The sequence below is a fragment of the Amaranthus tricolor genome, chromosome 13, assembly GCF_026212465.1.
Source record: "Amaranthus tricolor cultivar Red isolate AtriRed21 chromosome 13, ASM2621246v1, whole genome shotgun sequence".
Lineage (NCBI taxonomy): Eukaryota > Viridiplantae > Streptophyta > Magnoliopsida > Caryophyllales > Amaranthaceae > Amaranthus > Amaranthus tricolor.
Genome location: NC_080059.1, coordinates 19,432,991 through 19,458,625, shown reverse-complemented (window position 1 = coordinate 19,458,625; position 25,635 = coordinate 19,432,991). Strand labels below are relative to the sequence as shown.

At 33.1% G+C, this 25,635-nt stretch overlaps 3 protein-coding genes across 4 annotated transcripts; 1 reads left to right on the top strand and 2 right to left on the bottom strand.

Annotated features, from left to right (window-relative positions):
- Positions 1 to 893: 893 nt before the first annotated feature.
- On the bottom strand, positions 894 to 6,913 carry LOC130798965 (uncharacterized). Of its 2 annotated transcripts, none has more exons than XM_057662055.1 (13): positions 6,462 to 6,913; positions 5,569 to 5,737; positions 5,321 to 5,401; positions 4,626 to 4,708; positions 4,423 to 4,538; positions 4,215 to 4,325; positions 3,801 to 3,910; positions 3,160 to 3,463; positions 3,010 to 3,087; positions 2,870 to 2,920; positions 2,676 to 2,771; positions 1,383 to 1,460; positions 894 to 1,141 (listed from the first exon to the last, which is right to left on the bottom strand). In XM_057662055.1, the coding sequence occupies exons 1-13, from the start codon at positions 6,469 to 6,471 to the stop codon at positions 1,097 to 1,099; spliced, it is 1,332 nt and encodes a 443-aa protein (XP_057518038.1). In that variant the 5' UTR covers positions 6,472 to 6,913; the 3' UTR covers positions 894 to 1,096. The 2 variants fall into 2 exon arrangements, with proteins under 2 accessions (XP_057518038.1, XP_057518039.1); XM_057662056.1 differs by lacking the exon at positions 6,462 to 6,913 and adding an exon at positions 5,848 to 6,421.
- Positions 6,914 to 15,576: 8,663 nt separating this feature from the next.
- On the top strand, positions 15,577 to 22,019 carry LOC130798964 (protein IN2-1 homolog B-like). The gene is made up of 10 exons (XM_057662053.1): positions 15,577 to 15,711; positions 15,844 to 15,906; positions 17,819 to 17,879; positions 18,803 to 18,886; positions 19,347 to 19,445; positions 19,536 to 19,638; positions 20,290 to 20,366; positions 21,091 to 21,198; positions 21,479 to 21,559; positions 21,651 to 22,019. Exons 1-10 carry the CDS (start codon positions 15,701 to 15,703, stop codon positions 21,657 to 21,659), a joined length of 696 nt encoding a protein of 231 aa, XP_057518036.1. The 5' UTR covers positions 15,577 to 15,700; the 3' UTR covers positions 21,660 to 22,019.
- A 144-nt stretch (positions 22,020 to 22,163) lies between these two features.
- On the bottom strand, positions 22,164 to 24,407 carry LOC130798963 (dynamin-related protein 4C-like). The gene has a single exon (XM_057662052.1). The coding sequence runs from the start codon at positions 24,405 to 24,407 to the stop codon at positions 22,386 to 22,388; it is 2,022 nt and encodes a 673-aa protein (XP_057518035.1). The 3' UTR covers positions 22,164 to 22,385.
- Between the last annotated feature and the right edge of the window lie 1,228 nt (positions 24,408 to 25,635).

The window sequence follows — 25,635 nt, the reverse complement described above, 5'->3', positions numbered from 1 at the left end:
CCATCTTCATCCATCTTTTTCGAATTGGGAGTTTGTGATTTGCACGTTACAACTTGAGAGAGGTACACAATTTTTTTGCAAAAAAATAAGCCTTTTGAACCAAAATAGTCAAAAATCAAGCTTTGGGCAAACTTTAATCTCAAAATTAGCGTCTATGGCTCATAAGCTAGGTTCAGTATGAGTTTGCTGTTAGTAATAACGAACTTAAAAAGCAGATCAAAAAAATAGAAAATACTATGTTTGCTGTTACTAACAGCGAACAAAAGCAGACCTGGTCAAAGCAAGTCAAACCTTTGATCGCTGTTAGGTCTGCTTTTGTTTGCTATTACTAACAGCGAACAAAGATGTTGACTTTTTTTTACCAAAGTCTTTGTTCGCTGTTACTACAGCGAACAAACACGTGACTTAATTTCAGCAACTGCCTTGGTTCGCTACTATTAACAGCGAGTATAAACTAAACTTAGCTTTGGAGGCAATGACGCCTATTTTGGGATTAAAATTTGCCAAAAACTTGAATTTTGACTATTTTCGTTCAAATGACTTTGTTTTTTTTCAAATTTTCATCTCATACACAAATTTGTGAAATTGTAGTAGTTATAAAATAACAAAATTAAATTTCAATTGTCTAAAGAGACTTATATAATGACAAAATTAAAAGGTTTAAGAAACAATGGAATAAGATACTATTGGAGTTTGCAAATGGTGCAAACAAAGCTTTGAGCTTGACGCCAATCACTCTTTTGTCTCGTGAAAATTACTACATTTGACCTTTTCATATAAAGTCTTTTATAGTCAAAATGTAGCCATATTAGTGATAAAGTGTCAATCATCAAATGTATGTCAAAAAACAAGTGTACCACATGCCACATGATACTTCAAATTCAACAATTGTATTACTAAATCACCAATTTTATTCAATAATCAGAGTTGTACAATTCAAAAAAAAAAAATATCATGAGAATAAAATTGCAAATAATACATGGTCTTGGCTTCTTGGGCCATACATAAGATACACCAAGATTACAAATGTGAGGCTGAGAGCTAACTACCAGGACAACTTCTATTTTAGAAACAATTAGCTTGTTGCTGTGTGGATCTATTCTTCACTGTATGCAGCAGCAAAATGACCAGTCTTTCGATCCTACCACATTACACACCCCAAGATTACTTCAATTTTACGTTATATTATCCAATGCGCTATTTTAAAAACAAGTATCTTTAAATGTGCATAATAAAAGTTATGAAATGATCGTATAATCAAACAAGGTTTCCACTTAAATAGGTTTTTCTTTACACATTTGACAGAAATCGTAAAACAAGATTGATTGATGAAACGGAGTATAATATTAGTAAGGCCAAGAATATCCAGAAGCCGAGCTTACCTTTAGCATCATTCGCTGTTTATTCATGTATTGCGTTCGTGCTTTAGCCAATGCAGAATTTGGTGACTTGTACAATCTCTGTTACAAGCAGATAGTATGTAAGGAGAAAATGAAGACTTTCAAAAAAAATTTCATGTATATACATTATAAGGCACTGTCCTATTCTTACTATAAATGCACATTACTCCTTGTACAGCCATATATATCGAAAGTCATCGCAGTTCCCATTAACTCAACCAATTTAACAATTCTGTAGAGGATAACGGGTATTTCTTTTTCAGATAACATTCGAACAAGTGTCCATGAACTATCAAATTAGCCCAGTTGACTCATGTCACACGTTAAAGTCTCGAATGTTTGATCACTTCATTTTAGAGTTCAAACAGCCTCAAGACTAGTCGAGACATATCAACATCCGAGAAAACACAGTTGTCTTGGCTGAACAATTACCTCCATGTTTATCACTCACTTCCACATACATGTATGGTCAGCTTTAATTTGATTCACAGTTAGTCAACGATATCCTCCATAGCAGGAGTTTTCTTCCTCTCATTCTCCCTTAGGGTTTTTAATACTCCCTATTATTCACTATTATTGCCCCATTTGATTTTGGGGCATTTGTCAATGTACTATTTCAATCTTAAATATCTCTAATTGTGCTCAAGTAAAAATTACAAAAGTTTAATATTAATAAAATTTATATTAAAACGAATCGAACAAGACCCCACTTGACTACATTATAAATTATAGATTAAGAATCAAGCACATATTGAGAGTGATTGATGAATAGTATTCAAAAACCAAATGGGACAATAACAGTGAATAGGAGGGAGTAATATGTAAGCATGACCTATTGACAACACTTACTTACACAGCTAGTATTTCTAAGGACATGCTCAGATTAGTGTAAACATTTAATAAAGTAAAAAAAGTCAAACTAATGAAATAAAGGTAAGTTGAGATGTATATGAACTAGTTGACATAATTGTGAAAGAGGTAGAATGAGGAAACAAAAAATCCAAAAGCCAAGAGCCAAAACAAAAAAACCAACCAAAAAGTCATTTGTCAAGCATACCCAATAACGAATTTTATCAAACATCTTCATTAAAAGTAAAATTATACAACTAGTCAAACTACAATAAAAATTGTCAAAATAGTACCGGGTGTTCAAACAAACTAACTAACTCTCCAATGGCCAAAAACCAATTAACAAACACCATACACCTGAAATGTCAAGTTCCCAAAAAGGCCTTTTTAAATTTTCACCTACAAAAAATATTACGATTTACTAACCTTTTCATTCAGTTTATCCAATGAATAATCCTCATTGCCCCAAGCGGTCTTTTTCTTGGGAGTAAATCTAAAAACCTCATGGAGGAATACATTTTCCTGAAAAGTTGCAATCCCAAGGAGCAAGCTTAAACAACACATTGAAAACATCAAGAAAGAAATAAAACCCCGAAAAAAAAAGCATTAAAAATACCAACCAACATATGCTTCACAAATGCTCCCCGAAGGAAATGCTTCAGAAAGTTCAGCTGCATAACACAGAAGACTATTCAGGACAAAAAATAATTATAGCACAAACAAAACCACATGCAAATGAGGGAGGGACAAAGAGGCACACCCGTATAAGCTCTGACCATGAAGATGTGGTTAAAGTCTCACCACCAATTTTTATTGAGGTTTCCGGGGAATAACCATCCTATAATTCAAGGAATCAAGTCAACATTTAGATTATTACAGAAGAGAGGGAAACAACAAATGGATCTAATACCTCCAGAAAATCTAAAAGATCCCGAAACATGTTCCTTTGGTTATTAAGGTCCTTCTTGATTGCTCCTTTGCCACCAGCCTCCGAAGCAAGCTCTCTCACTTGATTCAGGACTTTGCCTTTCAATCCTTTCAAGTGTATATACCCTTCGGGTATATCATTGTCAGTATTATTGCCGGAACCAACTTTTTCACCAGAAAACCTTTCAAAATCTCCAACTTCAAATATCACAGCCAGTGCTTCACCAGCTGCAATACGCACAGAGCGATCATCCTTATCCAACAGTGTAGACAAATAAGCAATGGACCTGCAGATATTTTATGAAGATAATAGGCTGTTTTAGAACCTACCTCCTGATATGGTAAAAGGAAATAACATAGTATCACATAACAAAATTGTATCCAACATTTTGAGTTCCCAAATAAGACTAATATTAATGTTTTAGAACTCTTTTACCCATGACCCCAATTGACTATTGTATAACATCCTTCCATTGTCTTCAAAACAAAAGATTAAAATCCCCATTGTTATATAATGGGATTAATTTATACAAAGAGCTCAAGCAAGGCAAGATACTTTAAAAAAATTAAAACACATAACAAGAATCCCCTAATAATAATTAAGAAAATAAAGGATCAACATACTCTTGCCAATCTTTCAAACCTAGACTCCCTGCATTAATTGTTGTGAGAAGGAATGACCATGCTGATACCGTTGCAGCTGTGACAGCTGGTGAAGTTTTAGTTGCCACTACCTGAACAGTACAAATGATTCTATAAGTTACCAGTTTCCGTCACATTCTAACAAACTTGCAAACTAACACACATCTCAACAACATTAAGAAAAACAAAATAACATAGCCAGTGGTAGCATCTCATTCAACTAATATACTCCTGATATCAGCAGAGAGCTAAAGGCTATTTAGTTTCCAAAACCTTACTAGCAGTAAGATACATTCAAGGTTCCGTATTGAGTATATAGGGACAAGGTAGAATTAGAGGATAAACATTAGAATAACTTAAGATCAACAAAGGAATCAAATAAGATCAAGTGCATACATTGGTGCTAGATTTAGGATGCACAACGTCCCACATTATCTGCATTGACCGCTCAGTTTCTTCTGGCTCTTCCCCACCAATAAAGGTGATGACCGCCAAACAATCCAACAACTGAAATCATAATCCAAAACAAACGAAAATCAGTATTTTAATATCCCCATCCAACAGACCAATGCAAGAATATAATGAAGCCAAGATAAACACTCACTGATGCAACTTTTGATGATTCAGATCTTGACCTAAGAGCTTGTGATATTGGAATTACTGAATCCTCCAGTATCTCACGTGCATTATTGCCGGAACCAGTTGTCAATGCCAATAACCCTTAACAGAGTTTAAAGTCAAATATTTCATAATTATCTGGACTGACACTCAAAACTGAGAAAAAGTAGCCAAGGAATGGTGCCTAACCAATTGCATGAGAAGCCAAACTTATCTCCTTCACAGAGCCTTTCTTGATAGAATTCAAACACTGATGAAGCAGAGTTGCACATCTGGTGAACCAGATACAAATTAAATTAAATAAAAAATAAATGCTCAACAAAACCAGCGAAAGCCTAGCAGAAAATAAAAATATAGAAAGTACTCCTAACACTACTCCCTTTTTCCTTGTTTTTCATAGGGTTGACTACATGATTAAAACAAATCAACGTGGGAAACCTTAGCTAACAAAGTTTATATATTTATACTTTATTCGGTCCTATCTTGAACTAATCTACAACTAAAAAACAATTTCATCAAGATGTATTCTCCTCCATGAATTCCTATCAAAGAAGAACCTTAACATATCAAAATAGTAAGTTTGGCTATTCTATGATTCACAAAAATGGGGACACAAAAGTATATTTATGATTGCAATGTTGTTAACGCTAGGAAAAATAAATCATCTTTAACGGAACCAAAAACTTATTGCTATTAATCATACTTGACAGTTGAACTTGGAACCACAAAGCATCAACAACAAAAACTCTTATACTTTATAAACAGTTCTAAGGACATCGGGACGAGCACGGCTAAACCGAGATTTCAAGGAAGACGCTTACTCTACCATTAGCTCATAATTAAAACAGTAAAACAAAAGATGTGGAAAGAGAACACCAACTTACTTCTTCTCAACAAATTCATGTTGTAACTCCTGACTAAATGCTTCAATAATAGATTCCAAAGCCTTCTCTCTAGTAGAGCCCCTTCAACAATTACACAAAAAACCATGTATTAGAGCTAAATTAATATCAAACTTAATAAGTTCAAATCAGAAACTGATGTATAATTTTCATCAAAAACAATCTGACAATTAAAAGGAAGGCAATAGAATTCATCAAGCAAGATACCAACTGTTGTAATAGAGAGCTACCTTTTCTCATACAAAGCATCAAGAGATTGATCCAATAAGTTATCCTTCTCAACATCCGCACCAAACCCAACTGAAATCATATCGGAACGGACCGAAGATGATGCTGAGCTTAGACTATCTGTATCATCACTATCCAGCAATGCTGCAGTGTTCTTACGATTTGAATTGCCTACAGAATTTCATCATGCAAATATGCCCAAAAAAATCATTATAGATCAAATTAAGACAATAACAGTATCAACAGCTCATAAGCTAACAAGTCCTAAAAATCCAACTTACATAATAGGAGTAATCAAAATCCAAGCACTCACAAATAGGCTAAAACATCAAAATTTCATCATCCACAACGAAACAAATCAAAATGAACATTGGTGTGCTAATATAGTTAATAAATTTATGATCCCAAATATCCAATATTTATACCATATTAATCCAAGCACCCAAGAAAATTAAGAGGCTAAAACTTCAATTTTATATAACACAAACAAATCAAAAATTATACAACCCTATAATAAATAAATAAAATGGAAATTAGGGGTGGAAAGAAAAGGAACTATTACTGTTCTAGTAGTTCATAAATTTACAATCCCACAAAATCCAATATTTAAAGCATAAAAATCCAAGAAACTACAAAAATTAAGATGCTAAAACTTCAAAATTTCATCATCCACAAAAAATAAAACAAAAAGATAATTACTGTACTAATAGTTCATAAGTTTATAATCCATAAAAATTGAGAGGCTTAAACATCCTAATTTCAACTGGTCCACAAAAAATTGGCAGGCGAAACTACATAATACTATCATGTAACCACCAAAAAATAATCTGAATAAAAAAACCCCAATAATATAATAACATAATAAATAAATAAATCGGGGGAAATAGTAACTTACGCTTTCCCATTGAAACAGGAGAAAGTAAGAAAAAAAATCCAAGAATCAAAAACTAGTAGATAGCTGATCTAAAAAGTAATGAAAATCAACAGAAGAACTAAGCAGAGGATTGGTGTTTGAATGAGACTGATTCAAATTGAAAGAAGAAATCAAGAATGATTCAGAATAGAATATAGCCATTAAATTTCAAGGTAAAAAAATAAAATTAATGGGGAGTTTTGTAGAAAAGATTGGAAGAATGGAGGGAATTACGTCTCCAGAATTTAAGAGGAGAGGAGGTTAATTGAAGGAAGTCGGGTTGAAACCTTGGAATATTCGTGGGCACTGGCGAGGGGCAAATACGGTAATTTGACGCGGCCTGTTTGGGTACGCTAAGTTTCGGTGGACGGCGAAAAACACGTGGATTTGGGTGTGTCATGTGTGAAAATAAGTTGAGCAAAAGGATACATTACGTGTGGCTTAGATTTTACTTCTTCCTATTCATTTTTTAAGTGTTTTTTTTTATTGGATCAAGTCACTTTAAATGATTCATTTCTATTTTTGGTATTTTAACTTTATCGATTTATCCCTATTAAATTTAACTTTTTTACACCTTTATATTTTCTAACCCCACTTTACACCTATAAAAATTTAAAACTCTATACTTCTTTCTTACACATGTGATCCCATTTGACCACTTTAAAATGGAGAAAAGTCAAACGAGACAATTAGGGAAATAGGAGAGAGTATTTGAGAACAGAACTGATAATTGAACTCAATTTTTTTTAAAAAAAGTAAAATTATTATTTTTTAATTGGATAAGATGTGGTTTTTAATTTTGTTTTGTTAAAGAATTTATTATTAATTATATATGAGTTTTTCCCTATTGGTGAATATGAAAAGGATATACCACTTATAAACTTAAGGAGTTCCTTTTATTACTCTCAGTTGATTTTAATAGTGAATATCTTTTAAATTTATACGTAAATTACATTTCATTCTCCTATTTTAAAATATACAGTCATATTTTCTAAAATTCTAATACAATATTAGAGTTTGATTTGTTGTTGAATTGAAAGTTGGTTTCCAACGAGGTATAAAATTCTATAGACAATCACATGTAAGGGAGAGTACTAAAGTGTATATTATTACTCATTTGTGAGTTGTTTCATATCAATGAAAAAAAAGAACATATCACTTTATAAACTTGAGAAGTCACTCATACAAATACCAATTAATTTTATAGTAAACCTCTTTTAAATTTATATATGGCTAATTTTTTTCATTCTTACATGAAATGCTCTGATTCACTTTCTAAAATTCTAACAAATTTTATTTGAAGGATGCTTTCTTATGTTTATGTTTTTCCATTCTTCTCCATCTTCAAATGTTTCATTTAACAACTAACCAAGTTAATAATAACAAAAAACTAGCCTTAGATTATTTTCACCTAAACCTAATTAATTACATTAATCTTTTCCTCCTTTAATAAACATATCCTTCTTTTCTAAATAAATATGCCACTTTCTACCGTAACATTAAGGACAAGTTATCCTCTTCTACTCTTCATCCCTCCCATAAAAACAGTAGAATTTATATTAAATACCTTCAGATTTTACCCATAAGATAACTTTAGGTCGAACACTAGAAAATGTAACTGAAAGGATTTATATTAAATCGTATCATTAAAACCTAATGCAAATATTCATCCCCATTATAGCCAGAGATGGTAACAAAAAGGATTATATTGTAGATGTCTTTGTACATGGGAATGAAAATTGTAACTATAAAGACAATCACTAACTGGAATTTAGTATTAATCAAGCGAAAGCATATTTTTGCCGACGTAATTAAGAGGTTACTTAAAGGTAAACAAATGTCCAAGTAGAATAATTACAATCAAATCGAAATAAGTCCAAAGTTTAAATTACAGATTTAAAATAGTCTAATCCTTAACAACTGAACTAATAGTCTTTCAAATACAATAAAGAGATCTAAATAAAAGGGAGTCACACTCCAGCTCGGGTTCATCCTCCGCTGGTGTATTATAACTTTAAGGATAAACATTAATATTAAAATAAAGTATAATAACAACATGCTTAGCATAACCACACTTAATAAAAAATATGTTCCTAAAACAACTTACAACCTTATAAAGTAGTTTAAAGGCTAACATAGACATATTAACAATAGTTTTAACATAAACATTCTTAAATAAAATAACATTTCTATATAACTCATAAATATATCAACATAAATAGTACTTAGTATCACTAACATATAATTTTTCACCCAACTTCTTAATTAAACAAGTTCAAAAAGTCAGTAATTAGCAGACTAAAAGTATTTTTAGCATAAACGCACTTAATATATTCTTAATTATAATTTCATTAAACTAACTTCCTACGTAAATATATACTCACCGTATTTCATACTTTGCATATTATAAAGTAAATAAAATGTAAAATTCCACATAAAGAGTAGGATAAAAAGTTATATCATACTTCCACCAAGAATTAGTATTAAGTACTAATCCAGAAATATAAGAAAGATCCTTCAAGTAGTAATGCTTCATCGAAATACTCTGAACTCCAAGTGATCTCCTATTGATGCATGTATGGGGTTGAATGATCCAAGAACACACTTGATCCCTCCAAGATCAGCCCCAAGATTGATCTTGAACAAACACCACACGATAAGCCTTCTGTTCTGAATGAACAGAAGGTGGCCAGAACAATTCTGATGAATGGTTCTGTGCCTTGGATAGAAACAAATTGGCCTTTAACAACCAATTGGCCTCTTCCTCACACTAAGATTAAGATTCACTCTCTTAATCCTCGTGGAACAAACCGAATGCCTCTTTGTTTCACTCACAAAGAACTCACCCAGGGGAAGGAAATTGCAAAGCAATTTACTTGAAGAAAATTTTCATTAACAATTTGAATTCTGCTTTACAAGGGATTAGGCCATCTATATATAGACGTGAGGGACAAGGGAAATACAATGGGAAAGCTAATGACACGCCAAACTAACAATAACGGTCATAAAGGACCACGTGCACAACATGTGCTTATTAAAAACATAAAAACAGCCTAAGTATAGAACTCTATTCTTCTGACAAAAGGCTGCTGACCAGGCTACCTTCCAATCACTTTCTTGCGCACTTCTAAAGGTAGATGAGGGCCACTAAGAGTCCTGTAAGCAAGCTTCTAGTGTAGAGATTTCATTTCTACCCTTGTTGGTCCCATAGGCCAGACGATGCGTTCAAGCCAAGCCTCACAAGGGGTGCTGGTCATAACATCAGTTCTGTACTGTTCTGCACCAGTGCTGACTGGGTGACCTTCATCCTTTCATCTTGAGGTCTTCTAATGATTGATAGGAGTAATCTTGGACCATGGTAGGAAGTTCCAAGTACCAAGATTCCAAATCTATCTTCCATGGCTACTGAAACTTTCCTGGTTGATCTGAAAGAGGCCTGCAAGGTCAGCTGTTCGCAAGGTTTGATCAGAAACTGTTGTGCTGCTGTTTTGATTCCTGTTTCCACTTCTTCTGTTGTTGAATCTGACTCTATGCTTTGTTCTTCACCCATGTTGTTCGTATGAAAGACCTGATCCAAGCATACATGGATCATTCCCTCCTTCTTGGAAAAAGAATTGTCCTCAATTCTTGCCCTTCTCCTTGAATGCTTGAGCTATTTCATAAACCAAGGGTTGATGCATAGGTACTTTATTATCAATGCACACATTTTCTTATCTGAAACAGCCTACTAACAACCTGTTGTTGCTTGGTCTGGACACAAATTATTGATTTGCATATGCTGCTGTTTCTTATTTTACTTGCTGTATGTACTAGACTATACTGAACCATTGCTATATGTTGCTGCACAAACGCAATACAAACTGCACATAACCCCAAAAACACCACAACAATAGACAACTACTAGAAAAACTTCAATACCAAAACTTCAACTACACCTGCTGCTGCCTTGGAACAAGCTTATTAGTCCATTACAAATTCTGATCTAATGCACTTGTTCTGATGTTGATGCACACACATCCATTACTGTAATATGATCTGCTGTTGAGGGTTGTGCTGAACTGCTGCTGCACTACAAGCTTGCTGATTTTTCCGGCTGTTCTGATCTCAAGTGTTGCTGTACTTCTGAAGAGAGCTCTACTTACTATACACAGCTGCTGCAACTGATCTTGGCTGCTACTGTAATGGTTTACAAATACTCATTTGTACAGACCAAATGCTCATTGAACTGATCACATCATGATGCTGGGCACTATGAAAAGTCAACACAAATCCTACTCATAAACCTCCGTATACTCCACAGCCCTTGACAAATCTTGTCTCCTCAATAGCTCATGACTTCATATCTACTGTTAACGCCACGTACTTGTTTAAATTAAGTTAGGAACCATGTTCCCCATGATCATCACGCATGTAAGGAAGAATGCTTTTGTCTTCACTTGCATAATCAACCACACCCATACATTAAACAAGCTTACCAAGAAGATTAGCTTGCTTCTATTGCCAAGACTACATTCAACTTGTTGTATTCTCCCCTTCTTAGAAAAAATTCGACCCCGAATTTTTGTAGGGTTAAATTCAACAAACATACTAACATGAACAAACTCAACAAAATCAGTAATCCTTACAAAATCATGCTTCTTTGTTGGTTCTAGTAGTGAATCATCTTCAACACTTGCATGAACATTGGCCACATGTAATACCTCCTGCCTAGTACAACGCATATCATCACAAGATGTCTCCACAACTTCTTCAAGATCATCTACAATCTCTACACAAGATGCCTCAATATCTTCCTTAAGATCATTAATCACCTCTACACAAGATGCTTCAACAATTTCTTCATTATTTTCCACAATGGATGGTTCTTGATTGTTATCAAAAGAAGAAAACAATGGTGTTTCTTTTGTATCAACATGCTTTGAAATGATCTCAAATCTAATCCTAACCGGATCAACATCAATGTCATACTCATGAACAATCACCACTTTAGAATCCCCATATTGCTCTTGCAATCCTTGTTGAAATCTCAGCTTTTCTTGTTGAAGATGAAGCTTCCTCTTCAAGCTTTGCTTTTGACTCCTAACATTCACCAATTTTTTATGCAGATTATCAACTCGCACCCAATGCCTAAGTCTTTCATAAATCTTTTTTAACTCTTCAAGACTCGCTTCCTCATCCTCCAATGATGCTAGTTGAAGTTTTTCAATGGCACAATCTAGTTTATCCAATGGTTTATGTATGTTCATGTTCAATATTGATGACTCGGTGTTCTAAGACTCAAGGATCTCTCAAAAAAAACAAAGTGTGAGAGTAATAAAAAGGGTGAAAAGAGAAAAAAAAAGAAAAGGAATGAAGTTTGGAGAATTTTTGTGCACAAAACAGAAGAAAAAACAGAACCCACACAGCCCAAATTCAGAAATTTGTATGAAATGTTTGCTACTGAAAACCCGACCAAACCAACTCCAAGTATGATGAAATTTGGTGACAACACACCTCAAGATGTCTACAAACACCCCAAATTGGAAATACTCAAATACGTGGTCTAGTTTGATCACAATTCAAAAATTCCTCCAAACATCCAATCTGAACTGTTTTTGTGACCTTTGGTCTAAACACTTGCGCATCTTTTTTTCCACAACTCCACTGACTACACAACAAGGCTCACCAAAAACTAGACTCAAAATGAATCAATGTGAAAAAAAGAAACAATGAAAAAGACTCAAAAATGAAGGATGAAAAGATAAAATACAGAAGACAAAAGAAATTCAATTATTCTGTATTTTTGCAAAAACACAAGGAATGGGTCATTCAAGAAACCTATAAAACGTATGTAAAAGTGCACAAATGATGTGGTTTCATGAATATAGGATAGTGATTGATAATGTTATAGAAAATGAAGGCCAAAGAAAGGAATCTTGATAGGTTTTCGAAGACAACTTACCAAGGAATCCGGATTTGATCAGTTTTGGGCAGGCTCTAAAGAAAAATTCATATCTCCTTAACCACAACACCAAATCAAATGATTCCAAAGCCAAAAGTTCACAAACTCAATGAAGAATATGGTGCAAAAACAGTTTTTAAAAATAACCTCAAACGGTCCTCAAAATTGATCACGTTTCAGACCCCAAAACTGACAGAATCTGAAAAAAAATTTCACCTTCAATGTCTTCGTATTTCCCTTCTGTACGTACCTTGCCCTCTTCGTGAACCGTGCTCTGATACCAAGTTGATGCATGTATGGGGTTGAATGATCCAAGAACACACTTAATCCCTCCAAGATCAGCCCCAAGATTGATCTTGAACAAACACCACACGATAAGCCTTCTGTTCTGAATGAACAGAAGGTGGCCAGAACAATTCTGATGAATGGTTCTGTGCCTTGGATAGAAACAAATTGGCCTTTAACAACCAATTGGCCTCTTCCTCACACTAAGATTAAGATTCACTCTCTTAATCCTCGTGGAACAAACCGAATGCCTCTTTGTTTCACTCACAAAGAACTCACCCAGGGGAAGGAAATTGCAAAGCAATTTACTTGAAGAAAATTTTCATTAACAATTTGAATTCTGCTCTACAAGGGATTAGGCCATCTATATATAGACGTGAGGGACAAGGGAAATACAATGGGAAAGCTAATGACACGCCAAACTAACAATAACGGTCATAAAGGACCACGTGCACAACATGTGCTTATTAAAAACATAAAAACAGCCCAAGTATAGAACTCTATTCTTCTGACAAAAGGCTGCTGACCAGGCTACCTTCCAATCACTTTCTTGCGCACTTCCAAAGGTAGATGAGGGCCACTAAGAGTCCTGTAAGCAAGCTTCTAGTGTAGAGATTTCATTTCTACCCTTGTTGGTCCCATAGGCCAGACGATGCGTTCAAGCCAAGCCTCACAAGGGGTGCTGGTCATAACATCAGTTCTGTACTGTTCTGCACCAGTGCTGACTGGGTGACCTTCATCCTTTCATCTTGAGGTCTTCTAATGATTGATAGGAGTAATCTTGGACCATGGTAGGAAGTTCCAAGTACCAAGATTCCAAATCTATCTTTCATGGCTACTGAACCTTTCCTGGTTGATCTGAAAGAGGCCTGCAAGGTCAGCTGTTCGCAAGGTTTGATCAGAAACTGTTGTGCTGCTGTTTTGATTCCTGTTTCCACTTCTTCTGTTGTTGAATCTGACTCTATGCTTTGTTCTTCACCCATGTTGTTCGTATGAAAGACCTGATCCAAGCATACATGGATCACCTATATACCCAAAATAATATTCTTCTCCAAAGTAATGATATTCTAATTACCCAAAAATAATCAACCAACAATGCTCCAAAATGGTGATGATGATGATGATGTTCTAATGTCTGAAAATAAATAAACCAAACTCCTATATATGATGGTCATGGCTAGAAAAAGAGTAGTTTAAGCTCTATCTTCTTTATTTATCAACAAAATGAAAAGAATTTAGGAATTAAGGGCATGTTTGGTTGGCTCTTTTTTAATGGTATGGAATGGTATCACAACCATTCCAATGTTTGGTTAGGCCTTTTTACATTGGGATGTCATACCCTCTGGATTCTCATCCCATTCCAAACCTATAGAATCCCATACCCTCCTACCCCCAAGTTTCAAACTCCATTCCATCCCATATTTAAACCCTAGTTTCAAACCCCAAGTGATTTAATGATGTTAAATTATGAGGTAAAAGTAAAGAAATAAGTAGCTCAATTCATTTGGACCAAATGACTAGAAAGGGGACGTTTTTGATAATTTTGATCCAACTTTGGCGAAGTAGAACACTAGAAAAGGATTTAGTATATATGTAGATATTTTGGAGACAAACTGGTAAGGGTTGGATTAAAAATTTGCAAAATCTTAAGCCCATCTCTTATTTTGCACCATAATTGGTCATATAAGGGGTAGGGGTGTTTGATTTTGTTTATAAAAGTTTGCTTTACTTGTGGAAGTATGCAAACATAAAAAATTTTGTTAGGTTTTGACCAACTATGTTTAGGGGATTAAAAAATAGTTTAAATAAAAGTGTTAGACGTTAAAATAATCATTAACGAAATTAATTAAGAAAATAAGAATTTTTAAACGTAAAGTTTGTAAACCGTAAGTTAATTAAATGATTTTGAAATTTATGCAGTACAAAATAATAATTAAATTTCAGGTTATTAAAAATAATATTTAAAAAAATAATAACAGTTTAAAGTTTAAATTTCGAAATGATATAGGCGATCGAGAAAGAATCGAGAATTGAATCGGTTTTGGAGTTTAATAAAAAAAATTTGGAATTGAATTGAAAGTTAAGCATAATAAAATGGAATATTAAAATTGTAATTTTTGAGTCTGTTACATACTTGACTGGGTATTGAGCTCCTTTTCTCTACGACTTTGTTTCTTGTTCTACTTTCACTTACCTTCAAAATATTTGGAAAGACCAAACTTTCAAAACATGCGTAAACTCCAATGAATAACACATAATGACCATAAAAGAGTCTTAAATCATAGATTATGAGGAGAAAATATTTATAAATATGACTATGTCAACATCATGAATCCAATAAGCATCTAATGTTTTATAATGCACTAGTATCCGATTAGTTTATATATGTAACCTTATATGACTCGATTATAATTAATAATAAACTAATAGTATAAATACATAAATCAAAGTTAATTTCTAGTATAACGATATTATCATCTAAAATAATTGAATATATTTAGTCTTCATAATATACTCGTCATATTTATACTTAGTTATTACCTTCGATCAAATGATGATATTCTTAAATAACCCACACATATCCACTCCACTTTATTGTTCAAGCAATATTGTAAAGATTGTAGAATAGATATTTAAAGTGTATTTTTTTAGTTAGGAGAAAATATTACTCTTTGAGGATAGATATTAAATTTTATTTTTACCCAACTTATCCTCTTCCCTTATCATATTCTATAATCTAAAAGAAAGTTTTCAACGATCAAAATAAAAAAAAAAAAAAAAAATGTAACAAAATTCAAAGGTATAAAGAATAAATAAATAGTTGGTCTTTCATAGTTCATAATCATAATAAAAAATATTGACTATTCAAAATATGTAGGTAATGTTTACATCATTGCATAGGTAGTTAGTTTGACACTAAAATTTGCCTATAAATTGACTCTTCTTATTCCATCCAACAATCAAACAACCCATAAACGTTAAGCTTCTACATACCATGGCCAAAATGTAAGAATAACTTTTCATGTATTGTGATTTTCTTTGCAATTTTTTTTTTTTTTTTAAAATAGTAATATTTGCATTGAACTAATGATTATAATGTTTGTGGATTGTGATCATGATTTGTTGTGATGTTTTTAGAGACATTCTGCCTCCTACTTTGGATTCTACGTCAGAGAAGCCTCCAAACCATGGAAAACCTAGGTTCTTCTCTTTAATTCTTTCCCTAATTAAATAGTTTTTTTTTTTTTTTTTTTAGATTTTCTTTTGAAATAAGTTGTTCATATTAATCATATAATTAGCTTTTTAATTTAGTTGCAAATTAATTTATTTGGTGAAATCACCCGGTTAACTTAGATTATGAAAAGTAAAAAAAGTTCATCAAAATGAAATTTTTAGATGAAAACAAAAAAAGAAAAAATCAACTAACTTTAGTGTTAGGTGAATTAAAACCATGGTTTGGTCCTTTTAATAAAAATCATCTCATGTTATTTTTCGGAACAAATTATAAGAGAGCCCGTCTATTTACAAAAATTTTAATGAGTCTAATTTTAAATTAAAAATTACTTAAATAATAATAATAATAATAATAATAATAATAATAATAATAATAATAAAATTCCTAATTTTTTCCTTAGACACTCATATTTTAATATTTACAAAAAAATAGTAAAAAGCAGAAGAAAAAGGTAAATTGTAATGGTTTGATTTTTGTTTATCATGAGTTAGAATACGGATGATCATTTAATAATAAGAAGTCAAAAGAGCAATAAAAAATGAAATTTTATAGTGTTTTTACCATCATTAATTATTGGCAATGGGCAATGGCCTTAATTATGTCTTAATCATATATAATTTGAGTATGTCAGCCTTAGAAATTAAATATTTGCATACGCGAATAATATTCCATTCTATTTCTTGAAATCAAAGTCAACATTCTTTTTTATTTCAAATATAATATTTCAAAACTTAATTTACACTTGTTTTACAGTTTCCGTAAAGTTTTTATTGTGATATATTGTGCTCTATTCTATCTTTAAATCAAATAATTCAATTTGTTACACGAGAAAATGAAAGAGAAAAATTAGATGAGAAGTAAACCAACATGTTTTTTTAAAAAATAATAATTACTCTCCAACTAAAACAATATGTATATGTAATAATTGACTATATAAGACCAATTTAGAAACACTTTTTTTTAATTTAAAGTTCTATTTTAATCGTTGTTGTCGCATTGTATACCGAATAAAATAAAATCTTATTATTAATACTGATTTATTGTTATGGTCTTTATGTCATTCAGACAATATTTCTATTTTGAATAAATCAATTTTTGTTTATCCAATATATTGTCGCATATATATAAGATTCATCAAATGGCGTGGATGAACCTTCGCATAATTGACAAAAGCATTGATAAACTCTCTAATTAGTTTTAGTTTTTAAAAAGTAGATTATTCACACATATAAAACCACTCTACTACCTTGTGGGGCATAGCCAAAACGCATCGTCTTACTTGCTCATCTTCTTCTAGAAAAAACATAAAATCATATTCAATTATTTTTTCCGTCTCAAATTAATTGTAATATTTGCTTTTTTACGCAGTTTAATGTACTAATTTAATCCTTAATATTTCTAATTATGTATGATAAAAAATTATAAAAATTTTGATATTAATAATCTTTGCATTGATTGAGACGAATCAAACAAGATCTCACATGACTATATTTTAACTAATAAATTAAAAATTAATCACAAGTTAAGAGTAAGGGATAAATAGTGCATAATTTCCAATATTGCGAGTATCTTGAAACGGAGAAAATACTATACTACAAATTTACAATACATAATTTATAATTTTATTAAATTATAATTGAATTGACAATATTTATGGAAATTGACACATCGTGCATTTTGGTTAAACCGCACCGGTCCCGTGGCGGTTTTACTAAACCACCCGGTACGATTCAACTGAAAACATGATTTTGTTCACCCAACTCTAGGGTTTCCGATTCCGTTATTGTCAGTGCTTTGGCGTTTCCGTCAGATTGAACTATGGAACCAGTGATGAGATGAGATGATAACATATGAGTGTTGTTTGGTTTCTGTATATAGGTTGTACACTTGCTATACATGCCCTTTTGCTCAGCGTGTATGGATTGGCATAAATTACAAGGTTCCTCTTTTATCCTCATTAGTATTAGTATTAGTATTATTAGTTTACTACCATTGTATTTATTTTTTGAAATTACTACAACCGTATTTTTACTTCCACTATATTGGCTTATAAACTTTTCATAAATATAATTTGATATCATATAGTTAGTTAGTTACTATTACATACTCTGTTTCATTGATTGAGTTTGCAATATTTTGTTTTTTGAATGTAAAAGCTTTGAAGAGGATAAATTTTATGGGCCCGGAGGGAGTAATTGTAAGGAAATCAACTCAATCAAAAACTTAAGTCAATGGTTGAGGTCCCAGAATATTTTATATATTTTAACTCGCCCTCTCACATGAGAGTCTATTGGGCTAGAAGTGTGATGCGTATAGGCGCTGAATAATCCACTTTAGATGAGAGGTGGTTGAGATTCGAATTCATGACCTTTTATCACGTTGACTTTTAATACCATGTCAAAAAACTCAGTCAACCAAATGCTTAAGCTAATAGTTGAGGTCCCAGCAAATATTATACTCCCTCCTATTCATTGAAAATGGGGCATTTGAGTTTTGCACCAAAATCAAGGAGGGGTGGGGAACCACTTAAAAGCGGGTGAAAAACTCTCTTTTTCCATAAAGGATATTGATATTTATGTGCTATTGTGTTGTTGTAGTAAGGGTAAAAGGGTAAAAAAAAAATGACAAAAATAGAATTGGGACATTTTCAGTGAATTGGCTCAATAAGAAAATGTCCAAGAAAATGATTTTTAAGTTAATACTAGTATGTAATTAAGACAAACAATGTTCTTTTGCAAAATCTATATTATATCCAAGTGCATTTTAATTGTTTTGCACATTGTTTTGGTTGATTTTTTTCTTATATGAAGTATATGGAGCACTCTATATATATATAGTATTGTTTGTGTTGTAATTTTGCAGGGGTTGCAAGAAAAAATTGAATTAATACCCATTGATCTGAATGATAAACCAACTTGGTACAAGGATGTTTACCCACCTGCCAAGGTAAGTGGTTTTTTGAGGAAAATAATCTTACTATTATAAGGTTTACAGTAGATTCATCTCTAAACCACGTTGAACCAATTCGACTGTTATTTTTATGTGTAGCCAGATTCATATATAAACTTAACTAACGTTGTCAAGTGTCAGCATTTAACTTTTAACACAAAATTATTTGTTTATTTTAACTAAAAACGTTTCAAGGATACTGTGTAAACCAAGGATTGCACAAAACGCTAGAATCTGATTAAGAACAATCGAAACTAATCAATAGTACTTATTGTTGTATTTATTATTGGTAGTAGATTATACAAAAGAACAATAACGTCAACGTCTAAATCCCAAAAGATTGACATCGACTACGGTCTGCATAAATTTTAAATCAATCAAAGTTATCGTTGACATATATAAATTATTTTTCTCAATTCATTCTGATCATTTATCATTTTGGTCGGACACGACATAGGTGCCTACGCTGGAGCACAACAATCAAATTATTGCAGAAAGCCTTGATTTGCTCAAGTATTTAGATACCCACTTTGATGGACCAAAACTTCTCCCAGATGTAAGTAGGCCTCTTTCAATATTCTAAATAGCCAACTCTTAATACTTAATCAGACCTTAACTATTGCAACTCATGTTTAAAAACATGCAGGATCCTGCTAAGAATGAATTTTCTGAAGAGATGATGGTCTATGCTGTCACTTTTGGTGGAGCTACTATCTCTTATCTCAAAGGGGGCCCTGAAGCTGATATGGGTATGGTTTCAACACATCACTTTTCTAAGCTTTGTGGGGCTAGTGGGTGTAGGAACATAGGAAGTACAATAGAATAAAATAATGATATTATTTTATAATATTATGTTTTAGGAATTTAAGATCTATTTTAATATTTAGGATATTAAGGTTATTTTGTTTTCTATTATTTAGATTTAGGATAATATTATTTTCTTATTTTTTAGTCTTAATCATGTATAAATAGGAGTGTTCCTCTCATTGATAAAGGAATACAAATCTAGTATTCACCAGACTAAATCCAAACCAAATTCCACATTATGATTTTCTACAGTGGGCAATTGTCGCGGCCTATATCTTGGTCGCGGTAAGCTCATAAACTTTGACGATATGGTACCAATATAGTAATGGCCCGGGTTAGTGGCAGATCTAGAGTGATGTTAGATTGTTAGTTAGTCAGTGGACATCACTTGAATCCACTATAAAATCAAATCTTATATGTAAATATACCCCATGTGATTTTTTTAGTATATCTTCCACATATGAGACAAGAAATCAAAACCCAGTAGGCGTAATTTTTATATTTTTTTCGTAATCCGCCGTTGAATTGGGGGCGGTAGTTTGCTTGATTCATGTACATTGAAATGTTTTGATTTGTTTTGTTTTCCTTGATAGTTGCTGCCTTGGACAAAATCGAAGAGGCTCTTTCTAAATTTGATGGTGGGCCTTTCTTCCTTGGTGAATTCAGTGCGGTAAGTCTGAGTAAAAAAGCTTCCTTATTGGTTGATACTTGAGCATTTTAGTTTCCGTGGTGGAGCTTAGTATGGGCAAGATATCAGCCACGGTCCGCCCTAGAAAATTAGTGAAACGATGTGCATATAGAGTATTTGGCATACAAATTATTTTAACTTCACATTTAAGTCACAATACTCACTTTCAACGTAACGTAAGTACATAACTTTAACGATACCCTGAAAACCTCGCAATTTTCGACTCCCTCACCTAAATGCTTTCACATTTTCTCACACAATGAGGCATTTTTATGGAGTGGCCTAATATAGGCTTAATGTCTTAAAGAGATAGTTAAAAATTTAAAGTGATCAACTAGAAACACTCGTGGCCCACTCATGTGGACACAGGTGAGCTCAAGCCCAAAAACCCAAAAGTCAAGAGCTTTACTTGCACATACACTTGGTAAGGTTATTATTTCCCAAAACTATATGGTAGTATGAGATTAGCCCACCCAATATATATACAAGTCCACAACCTACTATTTTATCGATGTGGGATCTTATCACATGTGAAGTATTTCCAACAGTCTCACAAGTCTCAAACAAGACTTGCTGAAATGCTTTTATCTGAAATTCATTAGCAAGCTTGTTTACTTTTAACCCAGAAGACTGTTAGAACTTAGAACTAAGGAACTATTAGTGTAATCTTTTTTTTTTTTTTTTTTTTTTTTTTGTTTGAATTCAGGTGGACATTGCTTATGCCCCATTTGTAGAGAGGCTCCAGCCACTGTTGCTAGAGGTAAAGAACTATGATATTACATCTGGGAGGCCCAAGTTAGCTACCTGGATTCAGGTACTTTTTCTTATTACATTGCAATCAAATACTGCTCCAAGTGAGCTTGAATGTTGAATTTACTTCTTTAGTTCTGCTACTGATCATGTCCATTCTTGATTGGACCAAAGATCTATAACGGTATACTATGATTGCTTTTAATGGTCAATCGGAAATAATCTTTCTTATCGTAAGTGTAATCAATGTCGTGTATACTTGATATCCCAAACTCCGTCTAGGCAGGCAATAGAGTGATGGAATGCCATAGTACTATTATTGATGTTTGGTGCTTATTGTACAGGAAGTGAACAAAATTGATGGGTATAGACAAACCAAATGGAATATTGATGTACTCACTTCGATCTTCAAGAAGCAAGTACTGGTAAGACCTTAACTTGAAGTATATAGCCCAATTTGATTGGCTGTTTATGATGGATGTCTTCTGAGAGTACTTTCTCCGATCTTTTGTGCAGGGCCTATGAATGATTTAATAAGTCTAATACACAAAAAAAAGATGCATTCAAGGAACTATGTTTCTTCATGTGTAGCTTGTATGTGTTCACAATTTCCCTAGGCTTTGGAATTCTACTTGTTCAGAGTTCAGACTTATTGTAATGAAGCTGTCTTCATGATGTTCATCATCAAAGTTTATTATCCTATAATCGAAAAAGATAGTGTGAAATGCATTTTATCATATCAGTCGAGTTGTATAACCACTATTATTGTAATATCGCTCTCATGGTCTAGGCCAATATTTGGTAGTACATTTGTGTCACCTCCATTACTGAGTCGTCAAGGATGTTCAATGGGCAATTCCCCTTTTTGAGCCCTTATCCGGTCTGTTTTTAGAAGGGCTAAGATTCGTCATTGAGCACGCCCGACCCATATTTTCTTAAGTCTGGCCTAGCCTGTATCCGGCCATTGAGCACGCCTAAGACTCGTCACTTTAACTGAAACTGCATTTTGGCTCTAAGGCAGATCAGAGATCCTTAACTTAAATACTCTATTAGGAATGATTTCAATACAACTCATAAAAGCTTCATAACTCACATACATTACCACAAGATCTACAAATAGTTACCTAAATGGTAACCTTAGAAATTACATGAGCACAAAAGGAAAGACAAGACAAAAGACCCTTAAGCAAACTAGTAGCTTAGATTGGGAATTTGGGATGAACTAATACTAATAACATAACATGATGTAGATTAAGATATTGGAATTTCATTACATGACCCATTAGCTGCTAAAGCAATCCTGTCCATTATAGCAGCAACCACATCCTTGGACTCCTTAAGCAGCTCCACACTCTTAGTTAGCCTCTCTCTTTTCCTAGCCACAGTCGGCGATTCCTCGAGCAATTTTTCAATGCCACCACCAATCCGCTCACTAATAATCGCATTTTCAAGATCCCTATCTACCAGATTATGGAGGCTCCTAAGTAAATGAAGTGCCATGAAATCGACTAATCGTCGTAATACGATCTTCCAATAAGACATTATTCTCATTTTCATATCGAATGCGGGTTGTAAAATCTCACTAAACTTTCTTAGATGCACCACTGAAACTCTTCCTATACCTTCAATATCCATATGGCTTCTATACAGATTACCCACGGTTTCAGTGAACTCGGTCTGATAACCCATTAATTTGTTCCATATAAGCATATACTCAGGGTTACAAGTATAATCACCAATTTTCTCCATTTCAATCATCTCTTTAACTCTCTTCATTGTTTGATCTTTCATTTTGGAGATCAAATTCTGAGCAGCCCTTCGAGTGGACAGTTCGAGCTGAGGGTAGCTCTCACAATGTTGTCTTACAACAATCAGAACAATTTTCTCAACATAATCCCAAACCCTGCACCCAAAATCCTCTGGCATTGCAGATATCTCACTGATCTTCTTATGCAATATATTCAAAAACGCTGCTCTAGGGACAAAATTCGGAAGGCGAATCCCTTTCGCTTCTTCAAGAATCTGAATTTCTTCCATTAAGAAATCCTCGACTTTACCCTCATCATCAGGCTTATCTTTACTCATAAGAGCACTCGAGAATTCATCGAGAAACTCAGCCAAACGAGCAGTGCAATGCATTTCATCGTCACCAGCGAATTCATCATACTCTCCCCTAACTAAGATCTTCTTAAGAGACTCTTTACAAGACCCTAAAATGGTCATAAATGCTGTAATTGCTTCAGCACCGGAAGAAACGGGATTAGGAAGTTTATTCAGCTCTGACATACTAGAACTCAGCTTATCATTTATCTGATTAACAATCCCAGGTAAACATCTAGCTATACTACCAGCCTGAATCCTTGTAAGTTTCTCTGCAAGAACAGAAACACCAACAATGGACTTATCAATCTTAGAAAGTAAAGGATTTGATGCAAATAAATCAGATTCTTGTGCTCTAGCTTCTTCATAAGTTTCATCCCCAATCCTATTCCTAACACAAACATAACCCAAACCAATCCTCACATCATCAGCTGTAACCTTCTCTAAAAGCCCTTCAGGAGCCTTATCAGCTTTAGTAACAACAGCCAAAGTCCTCTCCCCAGTTTTATCCACCTTCTGGGACATCCGAATCGATTCACAAGTAGAAAAATCAACAGTAGCAGAGAGCACATTCAGAATGATACTCTCTGAAGGAGTAATATACTCCATAATTATATCCTGGATTTGTTCATATATATTATCCGGCTGCCCAAGAACGGGCACCCGGGTAATACCAGGAAGATCAACCATGGTAAGATCAGGCACTCCATGTTTTTTCACTATTAGAGTTAATGGGGTATGTGAGATTCCCTTACCCGACCCGGCAATCTCCATAGTAGCAGATTCAATGGATTGTGCTACATGGGTTTCATCCGTTTCTAATGTTGTGTCGAGATATTGAAGAGAAAGGATGGGTGTTGGAGAAGGAGTAGGATGGTTTTGAAGGCGCATGATTAAGGGTACGCGAGTGCAAATCCCTTGACCTCTCGGAAGGTTAATACCAGCAAGGGATTCAAGTACACTTGATTTGCCAGAGGATTGATCACCTACTACAACAATGGTGGGAAGCTGTACGCCTTCACTCATAACGTTAAGGTGACGGAGTTTGTCAATGGCGTCGAGGAGTGGGCGTATTTCATGGTTGTAGGAGGAGATTAATGGTGGGTGAATGGTTTGTAGAGGTTGATGATAAGGATCACAGTTGATCAGTGCCAGTGTATTGATATCTCCCATTTTTTTTTTTTTCTATTCTCAGGAATTAATTGATTATGGAAAGTGGAAAATGAAAGAGAAATGAGAAGAGAGAAATGGTTATAAGTAGGAGGAGTACACAATGTTTTACAGTGTGTGAAAAAAAAAAGGAAAGTAGAAATTAAAATGAGAGGAAAAAGGAAGAAGGGGAAATTGGGTAGAAAGCTCAAAAAAGAGGTTCCTTGCTGAACAAGTGTTTGTGTATGACTATAAGTCACCGGGTTGTCAACTATAAGTCCACACCAATGAAAATAGTTAATTTATTTTATTGATTAATTTTGAACACACGTACAAATAGTTTATTCAAAAATTGTTAATTTATAATAATAAGTTGTATTAATTGTCTAATTTATCAAATAATATTTAAATTATTATACAGTTTTATTACTCAACTATCCATTTATAATAAAATAAGCTAGAATTACATCATAAGTTATTTTGCCAAACATGTCCCAACTTGGTTTGGTTTTGGTAAAATCATATTTTATTACTTCGTATTTGTTTTGGCCAAGGTATTTTCGACTCATTTTCTAGTTAGGAGCAAATTTTTTAGGGTGTGATATGAAAATGATCGATTAAAAATGATCTAAAACTCAAATGATTTTTTTGACAGTCTAGTTTATGAATGTTAGCATTTACATGTTGGCCGATGTTTATTCTAGTTTAAATTGTTAGAATAAGAATAAAAAAAAAATTAAGTGAGAATGAAAAATTAAGTGTAAATAAGAATTTAAAAAATTATTGATGATATTTTTATAAAAAGAAAAATATACTAAAATCATTCAAATTTCCCATGTTAAAACTAAAAATATGTAACAGAATTAAGGAGGCGATGATTTCAATTGCAAAACATTTTTTTACTAAAATGGAATCGTTAGTCGAATATGATTTATATGAAAGACATTCAAGCGGTTCAGTTTAATTTTCTGTAGACCACTTTAGCTTTGGTTTACTTTTGAATTGAGGGGTATTGTATGAAGTATTATATCTCAAATTATTCATGTAATTTATGAAATATCAAACATGAAGTATGTGAGTATATTATTGATTTTAACGAAAAATTACTCTAATTTTAGTTTCAATAGCTAAAAATAGAACCAGCACTAGCAAACTTATTCATAAATACAATAAAAAATTAATAAATTGTTAAAAATATTAGATAATTGTTTATCTGACGTACAAGTTGATCAATCATACAACTTAATAATTT